We start from the raw sequence: 16,387 nt of genomic DNA on the forward strand, positions 1-16,387 counted from the left end.
ATAAAATTGAAAATAGCAATAAATGATTTATTTAAAAAACAGTTTAGCTTAGAGTTAATTAAAATTTATTTATTTTTATGATGTATTTTCTTAATATTTCTGTTACTTAATCCATAAGCCTTAAGCCTATCAACACTAATCCCTAAATATTTGGTTTCAGTTTCATTGGATTCTTTTCGTTTGCGTTTTCGGTTTCTTTTATTTTTATTAACATTATTAACACAACTTTTGTCATTACTATTATTACTATTAGTTATGTTATTATTATTATTATTATTATTATGTTGAGAGATAGAGACAAGACTTTGATCAGTATTTTGTTGATTGTTTACTTCGGTAACAATAAAAGTATTAGATTTCTTCTTTCTCTTTCTTTTCTTTTTTATACCGGAAAAGTCTTGGCTGTGATTGTCGTTTGTTTGACGACTACTAAAGTCTTCATTAGTTTTAAGATTTTCTTCAGTAAATGGATTTTCAATTTTATTATTCCTTTCGTAAAAGCTTTTCAACACTTTTTGTTTAAGTTTAATATTCGATGCTTTCTTTGAGAATGACTTCATGTCATAAACCTCTTCGTTGTCTTCTCTAAACTGCGACATCTTCTTCAATGAACACCATTTATTAAGTTCTTTGTCGTCAGAAAATAAGATTTCTTCATCAGTCAGACCAAAATCATTGGACTTAACTTTTCTATATCTGAAATGTGTCGGCAAATCACCACCAATTAAATCGTCATAAATACCAATTTCGTCTAAATTTTTATTTATCTTTTTTTGCTTTTTCTCCAATTTTTTCTTAATTTTTGGATTACTTTTAAACTAAATTTTAAAAAACTGATTACTATATACTGTATGATATAAAATAAATTATTCAAATTTACCATTAATTCCTCTTCATTATGATTCACATTATTATTATTATCTTCATAAGAGTCGTAGTCATCGTAGTCTTCGTTATCAACATTGTTGTTGTCATCAATTTCAGACATGTACTCAAATTTTGGTTTACTCTCACCCGTGGACTGATTGTCATCATAATAATTATCGCCAAACAAAGCCATCATTTTTTGATCATATTTTTCTGGATTAAAATCATTTTCGTCGTCCAATAATTGATTTAAATCCAAATCATTGAAATCGATTGTATGGTTTCCACTGATTTGTTGAACCTTTGAAAATCTTTCTCTAAGAGATTCTCTCTTTAATTTCCTTAATCTTTTCAATTCTCTTTCCTTCTCTTTTTTCTTTCTTTCTTTAGTTTCAGTCCTTTTAATGGCTCTCTTCTCATCCTTAGTGGTGTCGCGAATCGTTTCAATATTTCTCGGATAACGTTTGATGACAACAGCGTCTGGTTCTTCAAAATGATATTTACTAATAGTTATATCACTGACAGAAGCTTTTTCTTTATTTATGTCATCCATTGTAATCAATCCATTACTTATTTCAACATCTTCTCCATTATCACCAAAACTGATCTGTGCTTTAGATGTCAACATTTTTGCATTATTATTAACATTATCGACATAACTCTTGTTTATTATATAATCTCTTAAAAACTTTTCGGGTTCTTCCAAATGATTATCATTTTTCCAATATTTCTTTAGATATTGAAGATCTGAATCATTTTCATTAGAAATTTCTTCATTTAAAAAATCTAAAGTATTATCTTTTACTATATTTTTAGTAACATTTTGTTTTCCTTTAAGAAGTTGTTCTTCAGAGTCATCGACGGCGTTAATAATGTCTTTAAATTCATTTTTAATTTCATTCAACTCTTCATAATAACCTATTGGTTGATCTGTAAGTGAGACAGTATTTTCTAAGTCTTCATCTGTAATGCCTTTCTTTTCTTTAATTAATTTTAAGTGATAATCCTTTAATGTCATTGACTTTTCTTTGACTTCTTCTTCTCCTTCATTGTCATCGGATGTCTTCAACAACTCATTAGTTTCTGCAAAAAATTTTGCATTTTTATCATAAATGATAGGATTTTTACTTTTGAGCGCTGAATATATTTTCAAGAAGTCTTTGTCAAAGACACCGACCGCCTCATCTGATTCGCCAATTTCATCACTTTCGTCACTGTCATCAAGTGATTGTACATCTGATCCATTGTCATCATCTGATGGTTCACAATCCGACTGAATGTCTAAATTAATTCCGTATTTGTTTTTTAATCGCTGGATCTCCTCTCTTCTTCGCCAAATATCATAGTTCTTTGCATAATCTGATTGAGTGTTCAAATGATTGATGTCTTCATCACTTTCATCGATTAAATCCAATAACTTTTTGGACATTTTTGTATCACATGTGTTGACAATCCCTGCAAAACAAATGCAATGCTTTTGCAGTCAATGCTTGACATTCATATCAATGCTCTCATTGGTTAACAAAGCATTTGCGCTAATATTTCAAATTATAAATACTTTTATTAATTTTTAAAAAATTGTGTTTAATTATCAAATTTTTATAATTGATTACATTTTTACTTTGTAATACATTGACACAAATTTTTAATAAATATAACTATTATTATAAATATTTAAATAATATGACCTCTCCCTCAACTATCATATCTGCACTCATATTAAAATTAATGTTAAACTAACTTAACTATTCATAATATTATTTATACAAAAAGTTTAAGCCTTCATTATATATAAATATAAACTTTTTTGTCATTAATATCTTATATTAAGTAATCCAATTCAAACAAATCATTCAAATATTTTATTTATTAAATTTCATAAAAAATAAATAAAATTTTAGTGTATTTATATACAATAGACTTGTGTATATAACATATGCATTAAATTAAAATTTGCAATCAATTCATGATTAAATTGACAAATGAAAATCATTGGTGTCTATTCCATGGATCACTTCTCTGATTTGGTCTTTGCTGTGAATTAGTTCCGTAATACGGTTGTTGTCTATTTGAAGATCTCTGGTTAATGTCATACGGATGTTGTCTTGAATTTCTGTTATCATTTCGATCACTGGTTTGATAATAGTTTTGAGTCGATGGGTTGAAATTGGTCGACAAATAGCCGTATTGTTGATCGCTTTGATAATCACTTCTTTGATTTCGATTACCACTATTTTGGTAACTATTTGTATTACTCGCTGAGCGATGATCTGGATTACGTCCATAGCTTTGGCGATCATTTCTATAATTACTTGAAGAAGAACTCTGTGTCTGTTGATTTGACTGATATCTTCTCGATTGATAACTGCTATCAACCGGTTGGAAGTGATTACTCGAGTAAGAATTCGGTGGTTTATAATAACTATTGTACTGCTGAGGAACCGAATCTCTGGTCAGATGTTGTCTATTATATGGATTATTGTATTGTCCATAATTGGCATTTCGGTCTCTATTGTATTCTCGGTTATTAGAGTACGGATTTTGATTATCTTGTGTTCGGTAAGAATGGCCAAACATTCTCATTCCCGCTTCACTAATGGATGCCTTTTGATAGTGAGGTTTCATACCAATAGTTGGTCTCCAATTATATCGGTCTAACTTTTCTAAGTCTTCCGGTTTAAGAACGATTTGTGGAGCCTTTGCGTTTGGCAGACGAAGGGCCGGAAAAATAAAGTCCGAGTCATAGACCGGGTCCTCAAAGACAGCGCAAAATACTCTCTTATAGACCGAAGAATACTTTTCGCTCTTACATAGAGTTCCTGATATACCTCTAAATACATCGGAATTTATGCAAACTTCTGTCATTGCGGGAGAATTTACTACTTCTTTAGCAAAATCAGAAAAATCTGATTCAATTTTGGAAACAAATATAAGATGACTTCCTCTAGAATTACGTATAATCTCGTCTTCAGTCAAGTTATTGTACACATTAGTGAGTGCACTGAAGAGTCGTTCTTCATCGATAAATGGTAAGAGAGCGACGCCCATCCACGCAGCCTTCTTGCCATTCAAATCGATTTTGAATGTATTTGGATAGAAGTCTATTATGGATGAATTGGAAGCAGTCATAAGTGCCCTCCAAGACGGCGGTAGATTCTGTGAGGATGCGGCCGGAAATACACTCATCAGTTGTTCCAATGGTCTAAATGGTCTACTTTTGCGGTCAAATTTAATTTCAATTTCTGTGATATTCTTGCAATCGCTGGCAAACGGCGCGTAATGAAATGGATAAAACCATTTCCAATCACAACATCCCTGATAATAGTACATCAAAACCCAACACAAACCTATGACATACTCTCTGGCAACCATTGAACTAACTTCAGTGATGTCAGATGAACTGCAATCAAATTTATGCAAATAATATCTCTCTTTCCAGCCTTCGTTATACAGTTGAACCAAATCTTCAGGTTCTGAGTCTTCGTCATTCAAAACATCACTTTTTCTTTTGTTGTTTTGAGAAGTATCAACATTTGAGCCATTGTTTTGTTGATCTGATGGACCGTCTTTAAGCATTGCTTTGAGCTTTTGTGCGGCACTTAAATTGTCGACACAAGTAGTAGCTCTTAACTTAAAAGCCTCATCGCGAGTGTTATCAAAAACTTGAGGCCTCTGTCCGCGAACTACAGCCTCGGGTCTCATCCATTGCGAATCAAAACCTTGTTGTCGCTGTTGTTGAAGTTTCTGACGCTTTCGGCGTTCTTTAAAACGAATCTCATTATCTTGTCTTTGCTTAAAGATTTCGTCTTCAACTTCTCCTAATTCTTGAAGAACATATTGAACTCTTTCCATACGAACGGTGCCATCTTTAGTTAAGTAAGGGTTAGGATCGGGATATTTAACGGCTATATCTTTGTAAATACTAATGAGTCGATCGATTGCATTCTCTCTGATTTCAAGTGATGGCAAATGAGGCAAAAAATCGTTTCCGACAAAAAAGCATAAGAAAACAAAGTCATCAATAAATCGCTCGAAATCCAAGTGAACGGCAGCTGTCGAGCACTCCTTTTCCAAGTATTCCCGTAAAACACAGAGACGAATGTATATAAATTCGGGTTCCGTCGGTACTAAAGACGGCTCTTCATCTAATGGTCGTTCAGTTCCCATACATTCTTTCATGTCGTGACCCAATTGACCGCAAAGATCGCACGGTCGCGGTTGGTTTGGTTTGAACTCTTCTCTTAAAATAGTAAAATTGAGTTCATGAGTGGCCAGACCTAACATAATGAGGTCGGCGTCTGCACCGTATAGACAATGCGATAGATTAGGATTATAAGACTCCGTCTGTGCCTTTTGTTTTCGGATATATTCCATGATTTTGTGTTCTCCTTCTCCTGGAACCGATGCATCGCTAAGAATAACAATTAAATCTTTAGGCCAAATGCCGTCTTTATCTTCATTATCAGAGCTCAGCTTCTCGTCAATCCATTGTCTCAATGCATGGCTTAAGTTAATCATGAATTGAGTGCCGGGTGTTATGACATTTGAGTCAAAGTGAGCCTCTTTGGGCTTATCTTTCACTTCAATACCTCTGTCTCTCAACTCTTGTTTAATCTTTTGAATCTCCAAAAGCTTTTCGATGGACTCTTGCGATGCGCGAAATCTGCGACTTCTTTGTTGATTCATTTTAGCTCTGGGAGCACATCCATCCACTGCCATATACAATAACTTCTTGGGTTTGACAATCTTCATGATGTTTTCAATGTATTCAAATATAGCCAAAAACATGTCTTCTTCCGTTTCTGGAGCTGCCTTATACTCTGGATGTGAACAGGGATGGATTATACCATTCATGTCGAGGTATAGGTTATCAAAGTAGGCATTTCCACGAACAGCATCGTCACACTCGACAACAATCGATGGATATTTCTTTGACAACCATCTGAAGAATGCCGGAACTCCCATCGCTTACCAATTGATCCCAACTATCGATTTGACCGACAATTCAATGATATTTTTAATCACTAAATGAATTGATTTTTAAGATTTAAATTGCAATTCAATTGTCGTTTGATTGCAATGTTGTTATAGAAAGCAATCAAACGATGCTTTAAATGGCAAACATTTACACAAATAACGTGACATTCAATCGATATATTGTTTAACACTATGACTATTACAGTATTACTCTATAGTATAGACTCTACAGTCTATAGAAATGCATTTTAATGATAATATTTAAGAATTATATGAAACAAATATAATTTAAATTATAGTTAAGTAAATAATTAATTTAAATGATAAATATTTATTGAAAAATTTAATAAAATATTTTTAAAATAGTATCCTAGAGATGCAAATTGTGGTTTAAAAGTAACATTAATTAACAAATATACTGTATTTAACTTTTGTTTCTTTTTTAATTTATTTGTATTTAAATTCATCATTAAATTAATATACTATGTGATAGTACAGGTATTTAATGTAAATTTTATTTTATTAATATTTTTATGTTACATATGATAATCTTTACAAACTTTAATTAATAACACTTATATTATTTACGGTAAATATTCAGAATATATGTATTTATATGAATTTCACAACCAGTATTCAATTATTTAATACATAATGAATTTCAATATATATTAAATTTATAGTAAATATTTGTAGACTTTTGTTGTACTTTATTTATATTATGTATTTTAATAATTTCATATGATATATATATATATATATATATATAATTTATATATAATATATTCCAAATATTACTTAAATTTAAACTAATATAAAATATAAACTAATTTTTGAGCACAAAATAAAATTTAAAAAAAGATTTGGAAAATTCAAATACAGTTAATCTGAAAAATAATTTATTGACTGCCATTCTGTTCATCATTTTGTGCCAAATCTTCACGACTGGCAAACTCTTCAAGCATTTCAAGGGCTCTTAGATTGATATCAGTGGCAATCCTTTCTTTAGCGTACTGTTCCTCATAGCTCTCTCTTTCTCTAATTAATGTATGGGTCGGACCATCAGATATGAGCACTTCTGCCGGTCGGTTCCGTGAATTATAATTGCTGGACATTGACATTCCTGTAATCAAATTAAATATTATAAACAAAAATAATATAATATTCATATAAAATAGTCATAAACTTATACCATAAGCACCGACATCACAGATTGCAAGTGCAGAATTGGGTTCCAATTTTTGTGACAAAATTAAATCTTTGAAGAATATATCGGTTGACTCACAAATTGGTCCAACGATGTCGTACTTATAGTCCATTGGAAGACCTGGAAGATTATCAACCTTAGCATTGGTCGGTATTAATTTGTGTTGTTGTCCATAGAGTGCAGTTCTCGCAAAATCATTGAATCCGGTGTCCACTATAACAAATGCTTTGGGAGCTATCGGTGTTTTAGATGTCGGTGTTGTCGGTGGACCGGCCAATGATCCTGAACGCGGAGAACTGGTACCAGAACCGCACGACCCAAACCTCTTGACGTACTCTATTTTGGTCAATAGTAATCCCGCGTCAGCCATAAGACTGCGTCCCGGTTCGAGGACTAATTTAAGTCCCCTATCAGTGATAGGTTTGGCTAGTTTTTCAACCCATCCGGGAATGTCAGGAACATTGAGATTAGTGGCTATTTGTGCGGCAAACCCACCGCCGAGATTGATGTGTTCGATCCAAATACGGTTTTCTTGTCTCAACTCATCGGCCAAACTCAACAGTTTGTCTCGCGCTTCGATAAATGGCTCCAATTGATGAATACCTGACCCTAAATGACATGATATTCCCTTTACTTTCAAATGAGCCGATGCTTTGGCTCTATTGAATATTTCCGGCGCTTCGTGAATGGGAACTCCGAATTTGTGATGTGAAGAACCTGTTAATATATTTGGGTGCGAATGGCCTATCAATTGTTTTTATTAATAATAATAGTAATAATCATGCAATTTATTTTTAAATTATGAATATATAAAAATTATAAAAATATATTATATAATATAATACTACAAATTAGTCTACAACATATTTAAATATCTTAATTTAAATTATAGCAATTTAATATACTAATAAACTAAATTAATATTCTCAGTAATATATTTTAATTATATAATCAGTAGCAATATAAGTAACTGAAGTACAATTACCGTCAATAATATAATTTCATAACCTAAACCTAATACTGTAATACTATAATAATTTAATATTTAATATTATTTATTATAATAATTTAAGTTTATATTTTCAATATTATATATTGAATTCTAAATTTCTAATTAAAATTTTAATGTTTGCTTAATATAAAAAATTAATGTTTTAATTGTTTTGATAATATTAAATTGATTTTTTGGCAATAAAATTCAATCTACTAATGAATGAAAGTAATTCATGTTATATTTCATTTAAGAGCTTAACTTTGTATCTAAAACTTAACTTTGTAGTCATTAAAATAAAATTAGATAACAAAATATATATTAAAAAATAAGAGTAAAAATAAACAAAATCTTTGTAAAGTTTATATTTGATATATAAATAGCATTTTATTGAATACCTTCGAGATTCACGTCAGGATTTATACGGATCGACACGTTTTGTGTCTTATTATGAGTGCGAGCCCTGTCCTCAATGCGCTCCAACTCCAGCCACGACTCGACATTAATGCAGTGAATTTCAGATCTGACCGCGTAATCAATTTCCTCAATTGATTTACCTAAACGTCAATCAAATCAAATAAAATCCAGACATTATATAAATAAATTGAATCATCTGATTGTTTACCACATCCGCTGTAAACTATCTTTGATGGGTCGACACCAACAGACAAACATCTGGATAGCTCTCCGCCGGAAACAACATCAAACCCACAGCCAAGTCGTGCAAAAATGTCGATTAACGCTAAATTTGGATTTGCCTTCAAATGATTATTAATAATGATTAGTATTATTGTATTAATAAATAAATTATTTATTTATTTTAACACTTACTTTGACGGCATAACAAAGCATAAAATTTTTGATACTCTTTAGTGAACCCAAATAAACGTTATAATTATCAGTCAAACGATTCACATCATAGACATAAAGTGGTGTCCCTTTAATTTTAATTTATTAAAATAACAATTATAACTAAAATTTATTAAATAATCTATCATAAAAATTAAGTTATTAATATTTTTTATATTATAAACATTTTTACAATTTAATAAATAAAATCATAATAAAGTAAAATATTGGCTAAATATAGTCAAAACACAAACTTTGAACTCAAATAAAAAACATTAGAAATATAAAAACAAATATTTACCGTATTTTTCTATAAGTTCTTCAGCTGACACACCACCTAATAAAATGATAAAATTTATATTTAATTTAAATAATATATAATATAATAAATGAATAGTAAATGAGTTGACAAACCAATTCTGAGCTGTTCTTCGTCATCGTATGAATATATGGTTTTCCTTCCGCTGTGAACCATATGTGGTCCGGCCTTAGAGTCCACATTGAGAAGAGTTCCTGAAAATCGACGGGAAAGTCGTCTGATTGATCCAATAAAACCCGTCTCCTTTTCCTTAGATTTATCTTCATTTTCACTCATTTTGATGTTTTATTATTAAACTGATATTTATTTTTTTATAATGAAACTTATTTTACTGTTTTTTAAAGAATTAAATTCAATTAGAAAATAAAGTTAATATAAATAACTGTTAAGACTTACATAATATATAATCAATAATATGACTGATCAGTGTCTGGATTGGATACAACTGGAAGCAAAAGAAAAAGATAGTTAAAGGCAATGTTCTCACAGATTATTCAATATTTGATATTAACTTTTATATTGAGGGACATATGAATTGATTACATGAGTTAAACATAAATTAATTGTGAGATAACAAAATTATAAAGAAAATTATAGAAAAAAGTTGCAGTGAGTTGTTATAAATTTACACTACATCAACATTAGTTGTTATGTTAAGTGGTTTTAAAATAGACAACAAGTGAGAGAGCACTGGGAGGTAGACTACAGAAAGAGAGACAGAGAGATGAGGCTTAGGACATGGAGATTGGCTATTATAACAGTGCTAACATCATATCAATAGTATTTAAATAAACCAAAATATAATATATCTTAATTTTTTTTATTTATAAATACAAATTAGAAATATAATTAAAAGAGACAAACCTTTTCTACTAAAGCTTTAAAATGTAAAACTAAAAGTTTTACTATATATATATATATAAAGTATTATACAATACAGTATAATAAAGTATATTCTATGTATATCTAAAAATATATATTATTATTGTGTGTAAATTTATACAGTATATTGTATATAAGCATATTGTATGACATCTGCATAGCATTTGTACGATCAGTTTATACAAAAGAGTAAATACATGGCTCCGTTAGCTTTTATGCCACACCCAACGATTCTTACCATTTGTTGAAAATGTTGTAAACAAGAGAGCCCTTCAATTTAAAGAGTCAATAATCATAGAAATATATATATTCCCTCTCAGACTTATTAATTTTAAATTTATCTATAAATATTTAATAATGATAAACATTAATAAACACTATTTTAAAGTATAAATGTTTTTATAATGTTGCTTAATTTATACAATATAATAATGATAAACAATTATACTATTTTAGAAATTACTAAAATCAATAAAATGTTAATTTTCGATCAAACACTATATTTTAAAAATTAGTTTTAAAAGTTTGTATAAAATAGTATTAATTGAATAATAATTTGTCATTTGTCATATGCAACAACTTATTCATTATTAAAAATTACATTATATTCCTAATAACGAGAATTATTGAATTAAATATATTTTTTAATTTAGATTTTTAAGAGTATTTTTGTTAATATTATCAAATTTATTCTTATACAATATCAACTTTTTTTATTAATACATTTACATTTTCAAGGCTATTTCAATTTAATAGAAAACAATTTTCTTAATTTGATACTAACTTTTAGATAATTTTACAATGTATTGTGTAAATCATTCAATAAATTGTGATCCTTTTAATAAAACAGTTAGTCTATGGATATATTATATATTAAAAATATATTTCGCAAATAAATACTGTATAAGAAGAAAATAAATTTAAAATATTTTATTATTTAACTAAAATCTAAATATTACATAATTCTATTTAAAACATATGTCATTGTAATAATAATAATAAATAATTGTATTTATTTATATTCAAAAATAACTCTTAAAAAGTTTAACCACTATATTAACCCAAATGGGAACGTTTACTAAATTATTTTTGATAGTCATGTCGTTGACCACCGATGAATACTTCCATAAACTATTGTATTCGTCTTCAAGTTTTTGTTTTAAAAGTTCGTCTTTAGTAATGACGACAACCTGTGCTTCACTGTCTCGATATACAGATCTATAGCCAAAATTAGGGGAACCGATCATTGATAAGAAAATCATGGGATCTAATGCAAGCCATAAACCTTTTGCATGGAATGACCATTTGGGTCGCGAATACTCATTAAGATAAACATTGCATTTGTTTTCCTTAATCTCATTTAAAAATGTTTTCGTTAATAATGTATAAACTTTTGGTATATAAGCGGTCACTCCTTTGCCTTCAAAGAAACCGTTGGCACTCTCAGAGGCCATCAATAATTTCAACGGTTTAAACCAATTTCGATTTAAAATAATTTGTTTATATTCTTGTGTTAGATTAAAATAACCGGAAGCGAGTCCTACTTCTGAATCGGATCCACAAATTGATAACAATTTTGATGTAAAATATTGGTCATCACTAATATCTAATGTCTTCATTTGAATTAAAGGAATGGCAATAGTTTTGCATTCATTTAAATCATTTAAATTAATTTTATTTCTAAATCTATTCTTAAGTTTTTCAATTCTGTTTTTGGCTTCACTTTTAAATTGATTTCTTTGAAAATAATTTAACGGATTGTATGGCCAACTCTTGTGAAGTTCAAAGTTGCCGTCACTTTGTAATTGATAGGAAAAAGAACTTATAGTTTGAATCAATTCATCAAAATAGTCGGCCATTTGTGGACAATCTTTAAATAACACATATCTGTCCTGTCTGTTAGTAAAATAAATATCACTAAGATTTGCACCACTGATGATGACATTATCGTCAAAGATGTAACACTTTATGTGATGAAGAGATTGCAATTCACTCCACTTTTCTCTTCTCCAAACAAACCATTTTCTCCAACCACTCATATTTGGAGTCAAATAAAAGCCGATTTGAGCTCCAAATTTGGTCAGCGGTTGTAATATGGCTTTGGTTGAAGAATTGTGGTCATCGGGTCGAGTCAAACGTGTGGCCCGATTGTAATCAACCAATATATTCACCTTAAGACTCAACTCCTTTTGTTTAGTGCATTCAATACCAGATATCTATAGAAAACAATGTATTTGAAAGACTCATAACTATTCAATATTCTTCATAATCTAATACCAAATCCCTTTCCATATCTCCCGTTCCGATGTATAGTGAGGACAGTGTTATCCGTTTTTTACTTTTCATTGAAAGTCTCTTTTGAATACAAATAAAATATCATTTAATTTGTTGCCAACAAATCTAAAAAAATAATTTACTTTAAGTTCATTGAAGAAATCGTTGGGACTTTTGATGACTTGGATCTGATGTGAATTGAGGCCAAACATCGGCGACCCATTTGTCCACTCAAACACTTTTAGATCAGACCATTGATTCAAATGGCGATACAAACACATTGTCTTATCCGATATGTTCTTCATTTTTGTCAGCATATCATAATAAATGGTCACCGAATCGGATCCAATGGTCACTTATAGTCACAAACACAACAACAACACGAGTGTTGTATAAGTGATGAAATGCATTGATTGACAAACATATCAATAGACGTCTCTAATTGTGTCTAAACTTAAAGTATAATATATTTAATACAATATTATATAATAAACTAAACGATTATTTAAAGTACAATAGATTAGAATGAATTTGTGTCGAACCGAACCCAAACCTATACCCGAAATAATCGAAAAATCATTTAAATATTATATTTATTATTATATTTAGTAATTATATGATTAAGAAATTGTAACTTAAGATATCATAAAAATAAATAATTGTAAGAATCACTTATCGGATAAACTTTAATTAGCAAATATACAACTCATTAATATTATATATATTGTATTAATTACATACTATTACAATACAATGTTTGTTTAAATTAAATTAATATATTGATTGTGATATAAATTTAAAAGAAATTAGTTTTAAATAATTATTGAACCAATAGTTTTTTTTAGTAAGTTTGAACAATATTTAAACTACATGTATATTGTTTTTTAATTATACAATATATAATTATTATTTTAGCTTAGGTATCTTTAACGCTATCAACATTTTATGTAAATTTAAAATAAAAATAATTTTTTTTATTAATATTTTGTGTGAAATAATGAAATTATTAATTATATGATCTAGTTTTAAATTTATATGTAAATTTAACTATAATTTAACTATAATTCAAATATAAGTTGTATGTTAATTAAATTTTTAATTTATTTATTATTAGTTTACAAATTAATTATTTCTAATATAATATTTATTTATTATAAATACCAAAATTAGTCCAAATAATAAAATTAGCGACAAAATTAACAAATCTTTTCACATATTTTTTGTTAAAAACTAAAATAAATTTTGCGTTGAAATTTGAAAAATCGATTTCAAATTTATTTGAATCAATTTCATATAAATAAAACTATTTTGATTTGACACATAATCTACTGTATATAATGTTGTAAATCTAAATTTTTGCCAGATTTGAGTTAGTCTATCATATATTCAGTGTCAGTAAGTATGAAATAAAAAAAGATGAGATAAAAATTGAAATAAAATGTGTGTATATTTATGTGTATGTGTATGTGTATGTGTATGTGTATGTGTATGTGTATGTGTATGTGTATGTGTATGTGTATGTGTATGTGTATGTGTATGTGTATGTGTATGTGTATGTGTATGTGTATGTGTATGTGTATGTGTATGTGTATGTGTATGTGTATGTGTATGTGTATGTGTATGTGTATGTGTATGTGTATGTGTATGTGTATGTGTATGTGTATGTGTATGTGTATGTGTATGTGTATGTGTATGTGTATGTGTATGTGTATGTGTATGTGTATGTGTATGTGTATGTGTATGTGTATGTGTATGTGTATGTGTATGTGTGTATGTATGTTTGTATATATATATATATATGTGTGTGTGTGTGTGTGCAGTGATTTGAAATGATTTGATTGTGTGTTCACTCTTTTCACAGCTGTTTCTCAGAAAATATTTGTTGTCTTTTTGCTTATAAAAACAAAAGTTATCTAAAGTAAGAATACTATCATATAATGAAATAAATGCTCACATATTGACTGGAAGTTTGATTTACGAATATAACAAAAGTATTTCTAAAATATAGCAAAAGTATTAATATATTTATATAAATATATTAATTATTTTTAAAAATCATTAATATATAAAAATAATACTATTATTATAATTATTAATTTAAATTGGATATGTAAAAATTAACTATTTTAATTTTTTAAAATATATATTTTTATAAAACAATTTAATTTGCGAATTTAAATCTCATACACAATAATATTATGTTGTAATTTATTTGTAATCAAATATCAATATACACCAGTTATGTAATAGATTATATTATATTAGTTATAAAAATAAGACTTAAATTTTATTTAAAGTTAATAGCAATCAAAGCATTTATTCTGTGGTTATTCCCTTATAATATACAGTATAATACTTTATAAGTACGGTTAAGCCGATTAAGTTTGTTTGAAACATATATAAACATAATGTTATTACACGAAACTTATTGATATATTAATGTTATTTAACTGAAATTATTTTTTTTAAATTTTACATTCGAGTGACTCTTATTCTTGTTTTAAATTTATTATTAGTTCAAACAAAAGCAAACAATATATTAAAATAAATTGTTATAGAGATTTGAAGACATGTGTAGTAAATAAATGTTAGAAACATTGTCTTTCATTATATGACAGCAAAATTCTATATATAAAAACATATTTTTCTTAAGTAACGGTTTAGAAATTATAATAGCATTTGTGAGTCCAAACAACACAACCGTAAGACTTGTGTATATATCTTATTATTATTATAAGAAAATATTTTTATACCATATTATGCTATATTATACCTCCTTTTTGTAACCGTTATCTCATTTCCACATAACTGAACTTTGACTCCACTTATTTCTCAGTCAAACAAATCATTGACTATATTGTATATATGCTATTGAATTGCAGCTCATGTTTACTGTCGACATATATTATGGTAGTAAATAAAATAACAACTTTTGAAAAATTGATTGCTTTTAATACAGTAAAATATTGTAATTTTTTGTGCTCTGAATTAATTATAATTTGCATTAAATTCGTATAAAATTATATTAAGGAATTATGAAATAATAAATCAACAATATTAGCAATTAACAGTCAAAATGGGTATAGCATTAGCTATTGAGTAATAAACAACTGATTGATTGATAATATATTAAGTAAAAGTAAATTATTTATAAACATTTTAATTAATATTTAAAAAAAATTATTATGAAATATTTTGTTTTGATTTTAAAATCATTTACTGTGGAGAAAATACATTACTCTTACATAATATATATATAAAATATTAGATAACATCTTAAAAGTTATAAAATATTAATTTCTCAACGATATAATTGATTATTGATTTTGTTATTGAAGTTAGGATTCCATCAAATTTTTAGATGATATTTATTTTTATATAAAAATATTGTCGCAAAGTCTTTACATAAGTTATGAGATATAGGGATCAGTGTTGTGGACAAAGTGAGCACTTGAGGGCATTTCATCAAATAAATCTAATCAATACATCTTTGAGTTTATTTTATGAAATCCCTTTAGAGACTTACATAAAAATAAATTTTATACAATATTTATAATAATATTTAATTTAACATTATATAAAATATTTTATAAATTATAAATTCAGTATAATTTAAAATCAATTATTTATTATAATATTTATTTATTTATTTGTATCATTATTAAGCTCATAAACAATAAATATGTAAAAATATAATATTAGCAACAATAGTTTAAATACAAATATTAATATACAGTATTTATTAAAAATTACTCCTAAATAGTAGCTGTAATTATAAAAAATGTCTAATTGATTTAAGAAATATAACATTGATTTTATAATTTAATCAAATCTGTACAGTAAATATAAATATACTGTACATATTGTATTACATAATAAGTTTATAATTTAATATAAATTATATACATTAAATATTTTATACTCTCTCTCTCTCTCAATGTTTGATGTTATTTTGATTCAATAATCATTATATAATTATAGTATATAAAAATGTTTTATTTTATAACAATTTAATTAATAA

At 27.5% G+C, this 16,387-nt stretch overlaps 4 protein-coding genes across 5 annotated transcripts; all 4 read right to left on the bottom strand.

Moving 5' to 3' along the window:
- Window positions 1-142: 142 nt before the first annotated feature.
- LOC128958048 (protein KRI1 homolog) lies at window positions 143-2,389 on the bottom strand. Its single transcript, XM_054303864.1, has 3 exons — window positions 881-2,389; window positions 248-818; window positions 143-195 (listed from the first exon to the last, which is right to left on the bottom strand). Exons 1-3 carry the CDS (start codon window positions 2,294-2,296, stop codon window positions 143-145), a joined length of 2,040 nt encoding a protein of 679 aa, XP_054159839.1. The 5' UTR covers window positions 2,297-2,389.
- Window positions 2,390-2,774: 385 nt separating this feature from the next.
- On the bottom strand, window positions 2,775-6,017 carry LOC128958831 (5'-3' exoribonuclease 2-like). Its single transcript, XM_054304770.1, has one exon. The coding sequence runs from the start codon at window positions 5,830-5,832 to the stop codon at window positions 2,857-2,859; it is 2,976 nt and encodes a 991-aa protein (XP_054160745.1). The 5' UTR covers window positions 5,833-6,017; the 3' UTR covers window positions 2,775-2,856.
- Window positions 6,018-6,661: 644 nt separating this feature from the next.
- Window positions 6,662-9,687, bottom strand: LOC128957421 (diaminopimelate decarboxylase-like). Of its 2 annotated transcripts, none has more exons than XM_054303176.1 (8): window positions 9,607-9,687; window positions 9,306-9,541; window positions 9,193-9,228; window positions 8,874-8,980; window positions 8,668-8,800; window positions 8,441-8,599; window positions 7,037-7,795; window positions 6,662-6,967 (listed from the first exon to the last, which is right to left on the bottom strand). In XM_054303176.1, exons 2-8 carry the CDS (start codon window positions 9,484-9,486, stop codon window positions 6,744-6,746), a joined length of 1,599 nt encoding a protein of 532 aa, XP_054159151.1. In that variant the 5' UTR covers window positions 9,487-9,541; window positions 9,607-9,687; the 3' UTR covers window positions 6,662-6,743. The 2 variants fall into 2 exon arrangements, with proteins under 2 accessions (XP_054159151.1, XP_054159152.1); XM_054303177.1 differs by having other exon boundaries at window positions 6,663-6,967; window positions 7,037-7,768; window positions 9,607-9,686.
- Window positions 9,688-11,066: 1,379 nt separating this feature from the next.
- Window positions 11,067-12,804, bottom strand: LOC128957591 (CDP-diacylglycerol--glycerol-3-phosphate 3-phosphatidyltransferase, mitochondrial-like). Its single transcript, XM_054303384.1, has 3 exons — window positions 12,510-12,804; window positions 12,370-12,447; window positions 11,067-12,308 (listed from the first exon to the last, which is right to left on the bottom strand). Exons 1-3 carry the CDS (start codon window positions 12,681-12,683, stop codon window positions 11,115-11,117), a joined length of 1,446 nt encoding a protein of 481 aa, XP_054159359.1. The 5' UTR covers window positions 12,684-12,804; the 3' UTR covers window positions 11,067-11,114.
- Between the last annotated feature and the right edge of the window lie 3,583 nt (window positions 12,805-16,387).

This window comes from Oppia nitens, unplaced genomic scaffold (assembly GCF_028296485.1).
Source record: "Oppia nitens isolate AA-2021 unplaced genomic scaffold, nextdenovo-longstitch-racon4-pilon3 scaffold3_pilon_pilon_pilon, whole genome shotgun sequence".
NCBI classification, from domain to species: Eukaryota; Metazoa; Arthropoda; class Arachnida; order Sarcoptiformes; family Oppiidae; genus Oppia; species Oppia nitens.

Bases quoted from the DNA above. Each gene is read 5' to 3' on its own strand.
- LOC128958048 (XM_054303864.1), bottom strand. From the start codon at position 2,296: ATGTCCAAAAAGTTATTGGATTTAATCGATGAAAGTGATGAAGACATC. The intron at 819-880 runs GTAAATTTGAAT...TTTAAAATTTAG, and splicing joins ATAATGAAGAGGAATTAATG to TTTAAAAGTAATCCAAAAAT. The intron at 196-247 runs GTAATAATAGTA...TAAAAATAAAAG, and splicing joins TAATAATAACATAACTAATA to AAACCGAAAACGCAAACGAA.
- LOC128958831 (XM_054304770.1), bottom strand. From the start codon at position 5,832: ATGGGAGTTCCGGCATTCTTCAGATGGTTGTCAAAGAAATATCCATCG.
- LOC128957421 (XM_054303176.1), bottom strand. From the start codon at position 9,486: ATGAGTGAAAATGAAGATAAATCTAAGGAAAAGGAGACGGGTTTTATT. The intron at 9,229-9,305 runs GTTTGTCAACTC...TCATTTTATTAG, and splicing joins CGAAGAACAGCTCAGAATTG to GTGGTGTGTCAGCTGAAGAA. The intron at 8,600-8,667 runs GTAAACAATCAG...ATTGACGTTTAG, and splicing joins GATAGTTTACAGCGGATGTG to GTAAATCAATTGAGGAAATT.
- LOC128957591 (XM_054303384.1), bottom strand. From the start codon at position 12,683: ATGCTGACAAAAATGAAGAACATATCGGATAAGACAATGTGTTTGTAT. The intron at 12,448-12,509 runs GTAAATTATTTT...TGTATTCAAAAG, and splicing joins ATTTCTTCAATGAACTTAAA to AGACTTTCAATGAAAAGTAA. The intron at 12,309-12,369 runs GTATTAGATTAT...TGTTTTCTATAG, and splicing joins GAGATATGGAAAGGGATTTG to ATATCTGGTATTGAATGCAC.